General features: G+C 39.3%; 1 protein-coding gene across 2 annotated transcripts in view; it reads left to right on the plus strand.

Moving 5' to 3' along the window:
• PARD3B (par-3 family cell polarity regulator beta) overlaps nt 1-13230 on the plus strand; it is a 1167183-nt gene that overhangs the window by 975960 nt on the left and 177993 nt on the right. For both annotated transcript variants that reach the window (XM_002685527.5, XM_005202765.5), the window contains exon 20: nt 6098-6400. In XM_002685527.5, the coding sequence (XP_002685573.1) occupies nt 6098-6400 (303 nt within the window). The remainder of the gene's footprint in view (nt 1-6097; nt 6401-13230) is intronic.

A 13230-nucleotide genomic window follows, 5' to 3' on the forward strand; every position in this document is an offset into this window, starting at 1 on the left:
GTCAGTCCTTCCAATGAACACTCAGGACTGATCTCCTTTAGGATGGACTGGTTGGATCTCCTTGCATTCCAAGGGACTTTCAAAACTGTTCTCCAACACCACAGTTCAAAAGCATAAATTCTTCAGCGTTCAGCTTTTTTTATAGTCCAACTCTCACATCAATACATGACTACTGAAAAAACCATAGCCTTGACTAGACGGACCTTTGTTGGCAAAGTAATCTCTGCTTTTTAATATGCTGTCTAGGTTGGTCATAACTTTCCTTCCAAGGAGAAAGTGTCTTTTAATTTCATGGCTGCAATCACCATCTGCAGTAATTTGAGAGCCCAAGAAAATAAAGTCTTTCACTGTTTCCACTGTTTCCCCATCTATTTCCCATGAAGTAATGGGACCGGATGCCATGACCTTAGTTTTCTGCATGTTGAGCTTAAAGCCAACTTTTTCACTCTATTCTTTCACTTTCATCAAGAGGCTTTTGAGTTCCTCTTCACTTTCTGCCATAAGGGTGGTGTCATCTGCATATCTGAGGTTATTGATATTTCTCCCAGCAATCTTGATTCCAGGTTGTGCTTCATCAAGCCCGACATTTTGCATGATGTACTCTGCACATAAGTTAAATAAGCAGGGTGACAATATACAACCTTGACATACTCCTTTTCCTATTTGGAACCAATCTGTTGTTCCATGCCAGTTCTAACTGTTGCTTCCTGACCTGCATACAGGTTTCTCAAGAGGCAGGTCAGGTGGTCTGGTATTCCCATCTCTTTCAGAATTTTCCATAGTTTGTTGTGATCCACACAGTCAAAGGCTTTGGCATAGTCAGTTATCTATTTTCCACTCTATTATTGGGCTTTTGTTTTTTGTATTTCTCTTCTGCCGAAAATTTGTTTTATTTTGTTTTTGTTATTGTATTTCATATACTTATTAACTTTAAGTGGTAACTGCTGATGCTTTCCTTAGAAAAATGGGGAAGTAAGTACATTGAGTATTAATACTTTCCCCTAAATCACCTACTTATTAGTATAATGATACTACTTTTATATTAGCAGAGTTTATAATATTTACATTTTTCTATAATGATTTGTCCTACAAAATGTTTAGCCTTCATTTTCTATTTAAATGAATGTTTTTCTCACCTCCATGTCTGTCATTCCCCAGCTTTGCTGGGCTGAATTCTTAATTTGAATTTAGTTCTTGGCTGGATGCTTTTCATTATTAAGTAATTTTTCAAGATAGGTCAACAAGTGTTGCATTCTTTTCCGAAATATTTTTTGGAATGTTTTCTGAGATGTTTTCTCAGATGTTTTCTGAGATGTTTTTCTTTTTTCTTTATTCATGTTCAAGGACAGCTTGAATTTGCCTGGATTTTTAGATGACTTGGTTTTTCTCTTGACACTATACTTACGCTTACTGCATGCATAACCTCTAATATTTTCTTTTACTATATTTAATTTTTTAAATACTTATTGTGATCCATTAAGTTAATTTCATGTTTTATGGTATTTAGTTTTTTTTAATCTATACTAAAATATAGTCTTATATGACAAGGAATAATGAGCTAAGGTTACCAGCCACATCAGTTCCATATATTCTCTCAAAATGTCTTCAGGCCTGGTCTGAGTGCACTACCTTGACAGCTTTTCCATGACCCGACATTTTGGGAGAGCAGATCGCTGTAGCAAGAGATCAGCCTGGACTCTGATGCTGGGAAGGACTGAAGGCAAAAGTAGAAGAGGGTAGCAGAGGATGAGATGGTTACATAGCATCACCAACTCAATGGACACGAATTTGAGCAAACTCTGGAAGGTGGTGGAGGACAGAGGAGCCTGGCGTGTTGCAGTCCGTGGGGTTGCAAACAGCTGGACATGCCTTAGCAACTGAATAACAACAACAGTGAAGTCTCTTAGATGATTTAAGGTTTTATTTTGCTAAGTTTGTCTTTGTTTATCTTGCTCTGGTCATCCTGCCTTATCAGCTACAGAGTGGACTGATGTTCCTTTCTCTTCTCTTCATTTACCTCTATGAAGTTTCTTCAAAGTAGAAGGAAATTTCTCTCTCAGTGGAAATTTCTCTCTTTTAGCTCTCTCTCTCCTCCACTTTCAAGTTGGAACCTCACAAAGATTTACCCTACAATTCCAGCATCGTACCCCTGTCTTTAAACTCTCTTTTTCTAATCAAAAGTTTGTCTGTAATTCTCTGGTCTCTTTCTCTTACTTTTCAGTAAAATGTCTACCCTGCTAGAGATGAAGCTATATATGGACTCTTGACATACTACCTGTTTTGGATGGAGTTCAAATTTTATTGCATGGTTTGAAACTATGACTGTATCCTAATTCTATGGTAGATGGAATTTCTTCTCAATTTCTCAATCATTCATTCATTTAGAATTCAAGGAACAAAGTGGAATAACCACACTCTTGCTCCATCATTTGTCACATTCTTTTTTTAGAAAACCTTTATCTGACAGTGATGCAATAGAAATACTCTTTGAAGAAGATTATTCTAGTACCTTTTAAGGTATAAATTGGGACGTGGTGACATACAAAAAAATCTTAGCATAATCCCGCCAGCACAACCTAATAGAACTTGCAGTGTTAGAATTAGCCTCCATTTGGACTGTCCAATATAGAAGTCCCGAGCTCATTTAGCTGTTGAGTACTTGCAATGTGGCTTATGAAACTGAGAAACTGAATTTTAAATATTCAAAAATTGTAATTAATTCCAGTTTAAATTTATGTAGCCTCATACAGTTAATGCCTACCATGCTGGATGGTGCAGACCAGGCAATATAAAGGCTGGACACTACTCTATGGCTATAGAAATGGAAATAAAATAGGCTATCCATGAGTTAGAATGGAAAAAAAGAAACAAATGTTTTTGTAGGGGAAAAGAGAGGCAGGAGACTGACACAATTCAAAGGCAGTGTGCTGGGAAGAATGAGGAAGCTGGTGGTACCATCCAATAAAAAGGGAGTACTATCCAGGACTATTCTGAAAAATAGATATTTTAACAGGTTGAGTTCCCAGTGGTAAAGAGACGTCTACGTGGAAATGACTATAAACAATTAGAATTCTCACACTGAATTGGGACAGAGGGAGGTCAGAACAACCAAAAAAAGAAGATCTATTTCCTTGACATTTCTCTCTGGAGAGAGTCTTTTCTGCTTCCATATAATGGCACCCCACTCCAGTACTCTTGCCTGGAAAATCCCATGGATGGAAGAGCCTGGTGGGCTGCAGTCCATGGGGTCACTAAGAGTCAGACACGACTGAACAACTTCCCTTTCACTTTTCACTTTTCACTTTCATGCATTGGAGAAGGAAATGGCAACCCACTCCAGTGTTCTTGCCTGGAGAATCCCAGGGACGGGGGAGCCTGATGGGCTGCTGTCTATGGGGTCGCACAGAGTCAGACACAACTGAAGTGACTTAGCAGCAGCAGCATACCCCTTTTCAGAGATTGCCTTGTCCTCCCCCACATGGAGAGATCCTGATATATGGCATAATAATGGCGGTTCAGAGAAATTACTGTTTCACCTACTGAGTGATTAATATGAAATTAGTTACTGAAGCACTCAGTGGCACAGAAAAGATCAAGGAGAAATTTCGTTTTGTTTTAGAAAGAAAAGTACAAGATAAAATACTGCTTTGCATATATGGAGTACTTTTCATCTGAGAATCTTTACATACTCAGCAAGCTTAATTAATGAGAAAACCTCTGAGAAAGAGAGTGATAAAATAAGGAATACAGAGTCTTGTGTTCTGTTTCTGTGATTCTTTGAAAAATCAAGCTTGGTGTTTTCCTCTTTCATTAATGCATAAGTGTAGCCCCGTGTGGCAACCATGAGATGTTCATCTTTCCACTGAGTGATTTATCTAGAAAGTCTCCCACTTAGGCGGAATAGCAACCACACAACCCCACCCCCCCGCCCCCGCAACTTTATTGATGTCCTATGCTCTATTTGCAATGGATATCCATCCCTGCCATCACAGTGCAGCAAGCATCCTGATAATCCAGTCTGCACCATCCCTAGAAAGATTGTTTTGTTACAGAATGGGGCATGTTATCTTCTTCATCAAAAATTATTCAAAACAAACATCCGTGAATCTGGGACTAACATGCATTGAAAGAGGATAGGCAGGGCCTCTTAACAGGTATCCTACTGTGTAATCTTCCTTTCATCTTCATTCAACATCCCTTGGAGATTCAAGCTCCCCTTTGCACAAAATATAAATTCGTCTCATTACTTATGTGTAGGGTACATAATTTGACCTAGTCAAAAGAGATATGCAATAATATATCGTGACATTTATTTTCATCTGTTGTGACTTGACGATACTGTTTTTATGTCCTATACCTTCTTCTTCATATTTTTATCTTTTCTTCCTCCTCTTTACTCAAAGGGGGGGAAAAAAAACCATTCTACCAAAAGGAAAATACCTTGAAAGATCATGGCTTTTAAAGATTTTTACAAAGAGTTTGATGTTCTGTAAAATAAAACTAGCTGCTGTGTGCAAAAACAGCTGTTTTTATTTGAAGAGGAAAAGATAGGGAATTCAGTTTTTATTTTTTCACTCATGTAGGCATTCAATATATATTTCTAGGCAGATATAGATCTTTCACTTTTAGCCCACAATCCTTTCATATTCTCTGAGCCCAGGTCTTCAGATTTATCCCCATCCTTTCTTGAGCCCTTCTTTCACCTCCTGGGCCAGCATTGTCTTACTTTTCTCCTCCTGTACTCAATGCACCTTATTTGCCCAGCTATATGTGGTTGCATTCTTTCCCCTTTAGCGGAGAACACCTCCTGACACCATCATATCACCGTCATCCACTAAGATGCCACAGTGACTTGTCCATTTTAACATGTAACTGGGAATTTAGGAGATCCAATCTGACACTTTCCAGATTAAATGTCAAATTTTCAAAATTCAGATGTGTTTGGAATACACTGAGCTGTATTTTACTGCTCTCATTCCCGGTAGTCTACACGGTACACTGATTAGCAGTAGCATTTTGTAATATCACTAAAGGCTTTAGTGCTGTGGAGTTCTGCCAGTAATGGTGTTTAATTCACTTATATGTGCCAATTCGTCTCTGTCAGGAGCCTATTAATTTCACTATTTTACTCTGTCCCTAGTCTCTGTATAATGAAACACAATGATCCCCATTTGTGTAACCAAAAACTTAGAGTCTCTTATAAATTATCTCTGATACCACTGCTTTTAGTGACCAGAAAGCCTCTGTATTTCTTTTTCATAGTTAAATCAATTTTTGCAAGCGCTTTTCTTTAGAAGAATACACTAAAAATCAAAGGCACCAAATAAGAAAGTCACAGACAAAGTATAAGATTCTGATGGGCTCTTTGACATGCATCCCTTTCCCAAGGTAGGCTTCTAGAATATTACACCAAAGATGGACTGTTCCCATGAACACAGCCCATTTATAGAGAAGAAATGTTAATAAAAATCAGCCTCTGACTCTGCAATCAGCCTAGTCATCAACAGACAAAATGTTTAAATAACTATAGCATTGCTATAAAAGTAAAGGTGGTGTTGTTTAGTTGTTAAGTCATGTCTGACTCTTTTGCAACCCCATGGACTGCAATCCACCAGCTCCTGTGTCCGTGGGATTTCCCAGGCAAAAATACTGGAGTGGGTTGCCATTGCCTTTTCCAGGAGACACTGTAACAAATAAAATGTTAGTCATTCAGTCATGTCTGACTCCTTGTGAACTCATGGATTGTAGCCAGCCAGGCTTCTCTGTCCATGAGATTTTCCAGTGAAGAATACTGAAATGGGTTGCCATTCCCTTCGCCAGGGGACGTTCCCAACCCAGGAATTGAACCTGAATCTCCCACATTGCAGGCCAATTCTTTATCGTCAGAGCCACTAGGGAAGCATATGTAACAAATAAAAGTCAGAAATATAAAATGAATCCTGTGGAGTTTGCTATTAGCATTTCTGCATGATGTGATCTTCAGTATCCAGAAAAGTGGCAGTTAAATAACTGACAAGAAGTAATTAACATGGATTCAGGAGAGTCTATCATTGTATAAGCATTTAAACTCACATATATCTTGTTCTACATTTTTTAGGATTGGAGCAAAACATCAGGAGCTAAGGGAAAAGCAGGCAAGAAGTCTTATTGATTATGCTACTGGTGCAATTGGATCACTGCATGATATGGACGATGATGAAGTGGACCCCAACTATGCCAGAGTGAACCACTTCCGGGAACCATGTACATCAGCAAATGTCTACAGGTCTCCATCTCCACCTCGGGCTGGACCACTGGGCTACCCTCGAGATGGCCGTCCACTGTCTCCAGAGAGAGACCACTTGGAGAGTCTCTATGCCAAGGTCAACAAGCCATACCATCCACCAGTGCCAGCTGACAGGTAATGTAACTTATTGAAAGATGAATGTGGTTTTAATTCAGTAAGTTTCAAATCATCTCCACTGCTAAAGCAGATAAAAATATATCCTTCAACCTATTAAAACTGAAATGACATAGTACCCTTGACAAGTGCTATGCTTTGACCTACCCATAGGGTATCAGCCATCAAAAATAAAACAATTGCCAGTTATAAGGTGGCATGAATGAATAGCAGTAGTTGAGTTCATGAGGCAACAGGGAGCAATTTTTGAAGGAATGCTATAACAGAGAACTAGTGATGAAAACTTTGAAGGCATGTTATCCTTTCTCCTAAGAGTCCTACTATAAAAGACGGATTCTAGAAGATGGCATGACTCTTGAAGGTGAGGGGTCAGAGAAGAAAGTGTTGATTTCTAAGTCGGTGTAATTGTAGATAACCTCTGAATTGCAGAAGACTTTGAAAAGATTGAGATTTTCTACTGAAGGCATGTGTGATCCTGTATAGATATTCCTGGGTGATCAGAGGTAGAAAAGGAGATAATCTTCGCAAAAGGAGTTTGATGAAGTAGAGGAAGATAAGAGGTGACAAGGCCAAGGATCTTAAGGTTTAGCAGCTGAGGAAAGAGATAATAGGACCATCTGTCAGTACAATCAAAGTAGGTAGGGAGCAGGATGATTCCAACCCCACCTCCTGCCAGAAGCAAAATGCCTCATTTCTTGAAAGGCTGGTATAAGAGAGTGTTAGTCAATATACATTGTTAGGTGACCCTTGGAATTACACACACAAGGAATGAGTTGACTGACCTTGGTTTAATCTGCTGTAACTTGAAGTCTGGAGGGAGGAGGTATGTGTGTGGTGGGGGAGGGGGGTGGCTGGGTGGCAAGCACAAAGAACTCTCATTCTAGATGAAAAAAAAAGACTTGTTTTCCAGATTCCCTTTGGTCCTGACAACCACCCAGTCCCTATTAGTAACCAGCTTTTGTGTGATAGCATGATATATTGTATATGTTTACCGTTTACATTTCCCCAGCTGGGTGATATTATGCACTTTCAATTAGGTTGGGGAGAGGAAGGAAAATCATGGTGTTTTTATGCAGACTGTAAAGTGCAGCTTCACAAGACTGATTACCTTTCAGAGCCTTTCCAATAACCAAGTGGGAAGGAAGGAGCAATTTTTAATCCTTACTGTCAAGCTTCCAGGTTGATAGTATTAAAGAAAGATGGTCAAGTTTTTCTTTGGGATAAAATGAAAATATAAATTCCTGTGACTGTGTGAGAGGGTGTGAGACAGCCATAACAAAACTGTTAATTCAAAGGACTGATTAAGAGCTGGTCTTTTTCTCCCAAGCCTTTATAAAGGGTTGAATTTTTATCACATAAATGATGGTACCAAGCATGAGTCTCTTCTGGCCCAGACAAAAGCCAATCTTACCTTCTCTGAATCAGATAGGTCTTCATTGCAAACCCTCTGCCAACTTCATTGGCAAGTGCCCTCTGCTAGAATTCCAGTGCAGAACTGTTTCTATGAACCTCCAAAGCCAATGTTTCTGATTCTAATTCCATGAAAATAAATACTAAGCATTCTAATTTAAAAAATTTATTGTTCAAATGCGTGTGAAAAGGTCTGGGTTAAGCCATATTGAATAGGTTTTCTTACTTCTGTCTTCTTATCCACAATAACTAACATACCTTGTAAGTTTCTAAGAGGAGCATACACAGCACTTCTTCTCAAATTTTTGTCACCAAAGGCTTGTTTTTCTTTCTAGATCATATGGCTATTCTTTGGAACACTGGGAGACTCTACCTGATACTAATTTTCACCCATGTAGATTTGACCTGGACAGAAATTTCTTAGGATAATTGTAACTGTAGCCACTATAGAATGATATTAGGAAAAAAATATATATGTAAATAAATATATATATATATATATTTTTATTACTGCATAGCCCAGACACGTGTAAGGAATATTCTTTCCTTTGGCTCTAACCTCTCTGTATTAATAAATGATCTAAAGTTCTTTAGGTGTAATTTTAGACAATTGTCATATTTTGGGATAGCATATCAAAGTGTAACTATGCTCAGAATTATCTTTATTCTCTTCTTATCTTTAACGATATTTAAGATTTGTTCTGCTCCTTGTTCTTTAAATCTTAAGCAGTTTTTGCCTCAGCACATAATAAGCATTCAATAATGTTAGCTATCATCATCATCATTATTACTTGTTTTTATCAATGAAATTCTGAACTCTCCAACATGCCTGGGTCCTAGTAAGTCTAAGAAAGTTGCTGTGGCAGTAGTGCTCATAGGTAGGAACTCTGAGCTCTAACCCTGTCTTATTTACAGTTAGAGACCGGTCATTCATTTAGTCATCTATCCAGTCTTTCAGTCACTCAGTGAGTATTTGTGTTCTAGCTACTGTTTCAAGCTCTAGGAATGTTACAACGATGACTAAGAGGTGGTTCCATTCCAGAGAAAATTATATTCTAGGGAGGAGATCGACACATATAGAAATAGATAATTACAATTTAACATAAACAGAAGAAAAAGACGCTTTTCTAACTCTTCTGCTCACGAAAGGTCTCCAAAAGGAAATAATATCTGAACTGGTTCTGGAAAGATTCATACAAATTGATCAGATACAGAAGAAAGATTGTTTTCCTTATAGACAAGTTAGCATGCACAGGGGTGAAGTGACCGGAAAGAACAGGACACTTTAGGGACGCTCAGAACATGGAGAGTGGATGGGAAGGAAAATGACAGAAGATGAATCTGGAAAGCAGATTGGAGCCAGGCTGTGCATGAATAGGTTCCATCCTGTATTCACACCTTATGATTGGTAGTAGCTGTCTGCAGATCTATGGTAAGAAGGGTTCTGAGGTTATGCTTGAAAAGTGCTGCCTTCCCTGGGCTACAGAAGAATGAGCAGTAGTGTGTGGGTAATGGGGAATCCTGTGTACAATGGGAACCATCAAAATGCCATAACTGGAGAATGAGCTAATAGATCTGTATTTGGAGGAAATAGCTCTGCCAGTTTGGTGGCAGACAAACAGGAAGATGGTTAGATGGTTAGACAAATTAAGATATGATTACAGTAGTGAGAGATGGCAAGAGTCTGGATTAAGAGAGTAGCACTGAAGACGGGAGAAAATAAAAAGCAGCCAAAAAACCTTAGCTTACAACTAGGAGACAGTTGTTTAGCAGAGACCAGAGGTAAGATCAACCTACCTAGACACAGCATCTAAACCTCACTTTTAGCCCTTCAGATCTTTGACATGGCTGCTATCACCTTCATTCACAAATATTTGTTGAACTCAAAACATGAGGCCAGCTCTGTGCTCAGAGCTGGCTTTACAAGGATGAAGAAAACAAGCACATAACCTTGAAAAGTATAGTCATTTCTTCAATATAAACTCCTTTGGCTATTTTAGTCTTCTAATGCACATCTTTAGCCTTCTTAGTAGCCATATTCTGCCTACACTCAAGTCTCCTGAACTTATAACTGCCAACTGCCCTCTGTTGAGGATGCCATGCACAGTTGGGTACTGTGTTTCAGATACGGCCAGGAAAACACAGAAATCTTTGGGACTCTTAGATCCTTTGGTCTTAGTCCTTTACACTTGTTAATGCAGCCTAAACTTTTTTTATTAGCTGTCATTATTGGCTTATATTGCACCAAGTTAAATATTTGCTTGTTGGGTTGGCCAATTTTTGTAGCCAATAAAGATATTTTAAAGTATTGATTTTTGTCCTCCAGTATATTAGCTAGCCTTGCTAGGTTTATACTATTCTCATATTTAATCAGTGTGGACTCCTGTATGTCATTGATAGGATCATTGATCAATGTCAAGTATAATCCCTGCAACTCATCACCTGAGACCTCCATTAATCAATGCTCTTTCATATGTTCAGTTAACTATTAATCCAGTCTACTGTTTATCTGGTGTGCATTCTTGGTTCATCCATGAACATCATGGAAGACTGTCAGATATCTTACTGATACTAATGTACACTGTTTTTGCAAGAACCCTTGATTTACCAATCTAGTAGCCCTGACAAGAAAGGAAATTAATTGTTCTTGGTAAATCCTAGAGACAAATTTTTTCCTCTTCCAGGTTAGTGTCCATTTAGACTTAATTATGCAATAGAAAATTTTCTGTGGTCCACGTGATCAGTTCAGTTCAGTCGCTCAGTCATATCCGACTCTTTGTGACCCCATGAATCGAAGCACGCCAGGCCTCCCTGTCCATCACCAACCCCCGGAGTTCACTCAGACTCACATCCATCGAGTCAGTGATGCCATCCAGCCATCTCATCCTCTGTCGTCCCCATCTCCTTCTGCCCCCAATCCCTCCCAGCATCAGAGTCTTTTCCAATGAGTCAACTCTTCGCATGAGGTGGCCAAAGTACTGGAGTTGCAGCTTTAGCATCATTCCTTCCAAAGAACACCCAGGACTGATCTCCTTTAGGATGGACTGGTTGGATCTCCTTGCAGTCCAAGGGACTCTCAAGAGTCTTCTCCAACACCACAGTTCAAAAGCATCAATTCTTTGGCGCTCAGCTTTCTTCACAGTTCAACTCTCACATCCATACATGAACCAGGTACTTAATATCTATTTGTTAAATACGTATGTATTGACGGATAATATTGCAGCTGTGAAATTAAATTGACAAACAATGCACAGTTCCTCAATATTCCAGGTAAATGACCTTGATTCCCCAGCAGATCTTCATCAATTTCTGTATGAAATTTTATTGAGCATCTGTTGTATTCTATAGGTCATACAAAGAAGTTTAGAGACTATCTTTGCCCTAAAGAAACTAAGTCTAAAAGCTGAAGCTGTCTTCAGCTTATTTATTCTAAATAAATAATTATATTAGCTTCTCTGGTGACTCAGATGGTAAAGAATCCACCTGCAATGTGAGAAACTTGGGTTCAATCCCTGAGTTGGGAAGATGCCCTGGAGGAGGGCATGGCAACCCACTCCAATATTCTTGTCTGGAGAATCACCATGGACAGAGAAGCCTGGCTGCAGTCCATGGAGTAACAAAGAGTTGGACACAACTGAGCGACTAAGCATAGCACAAGCACAGTACATATTCTATTAGGGTCTTCCCTGGTGGCTCAGATGGTTAAGCATCTACCTGCAATGTAGGAGACTCAGTTTCAGTCCCTGGGTCAGGAAGATCCCTTGGAGAAGGGAATGGCAACCCACTCCAGTATTCTTGCCTGGAAAATTCTGTGGGCACAGGAGCCTGGCAGGCTCCAGTTGTGACCCCAGTTTATGGGGTCACAAAGAGTTGGACATGACTGAGCGACTAACACTCCTTTTATAGAGATGGGAATACTAGACCACTTGACCTGCCTCTTGAGAAACCTATATGCAGGTCAGGAAGCAACATTTAGAACTGGACATGAAACAACAGACTGTTTCCAAATAGGAAAAGGAGTACGTCAAGGCTGTATATTGTTACCCTGCTTATTTAACTTCTATGCAGAGTACATCATGAGAAACGCTGGACTGGAAGAAGCACAAGCTGGAATCAAGATTGCTGGGAGAAATATCAATAACCTCAGATATGCAGATGACACCACCCTTATGGCAGAAAGTGAAGAGGAACTCAAAAGCCTCTCGATGAAAGTGAAAGTGGAGAGTGAAAAAGTTGGCTTAAAGCTCAACATTCAGAAAACGAAGATCATGGCATCTGGTCCCATCACTTCATGGGAAATAGATGGGGAAACAGTGGAAACAGTGTCAGACTTTATTTTTTTTGGCTCCAAAATCACTGCAGATGGTGAATGCAGTCATGAAATTAAAAGACGCTTACTCCTTGGAAGAAAAGTTATGACCAACCTAGATAGCATATTGAAAAGCAGAGACAATCACTTTGCCAACAAAGGTCCGTCTAGTCAAGACTATGGTTTTTCCTGTGGTCATGTATGGATGTCAGAGTTGCACTGTGAAGAAAGCTGAGCGCCAAAGAATTTATGCTTTTGAACTGTGGTGTTGGAGAAGACTCTTGAGAGTCCCTTGGACTGCAAGGAGATCCAACCAGTCCATTCTGAAGGAGATCAGCCCTGGGATTTCTTTGGAAGGAATGATGCTAAAGCTGAAACTCCAGTACTTTGGCCACCTCATGCGAAGAGTTGACTCATTGGAAAAGACTCTGATGCTTGGAGGGATTGGGGGCAGGAGGAGAAGGGGACGACAGAGGATGAGATGGCTGGATGGCATCACTGACTCAATGGACGTGAGTCTGAGTGAACTCCGGGGGTTGGTGATGGACAGGGAGGCCTGGCGTGCTTCGATTCATGGGGTCACAAAGAGTTGGATACGACTGAGCGACTGAACTGAACTGATGTATAGGATATATTATAACAAATCATATGAAAATGCATATGCATTCAATTTGGCAAAGACCTAAGGCTATGGATTGGTCTTTCTAGCACCTTGTTTCAAATATGTTAATTTTTCAAAGACTCATTTTCCTCACTGTAAATGGAAACAAAGGTATACACTGTTTCCTATTCATTGTGAATTAGATGAAATTATCCCAGTGCCTGGTACAATAAATGTTGACTATATTTAGGAATGTTATTATACTATATTACTGTATAATATAGTATTATACAGTAATTTTTACTGTATAATAATTTTGAACTGTATTTTACATTATTGGGCTATATATCAACAAGTTTATTGAATTAAATATAACTATTTAGGAGGGTTGTTGATTATATCTGGCTATTGACTCTTCAAAGTCATAGATTTGGAAAACTTAAATTCCATAGTCACGTGGTCAATGGTTAATTCCTAATTTCAGTCCGAACTCCTGCTGGCATGTTTCAG

Source organism: Bos taurus, chromosome 2 (assembly GCF_002263795.3).
Source record: "Bos taurus isolate L1 Dominette 01449 registration number 42190680 breed Hereford chromosome 2, ARS-UCD2.0, whole genome shotgun sequence".
Lineage (NCBI taxonomy): Eukaryota > Metazoa > Chordata > Mammalia > Artiodactyla > Bovidae > Bos > Bos taurus.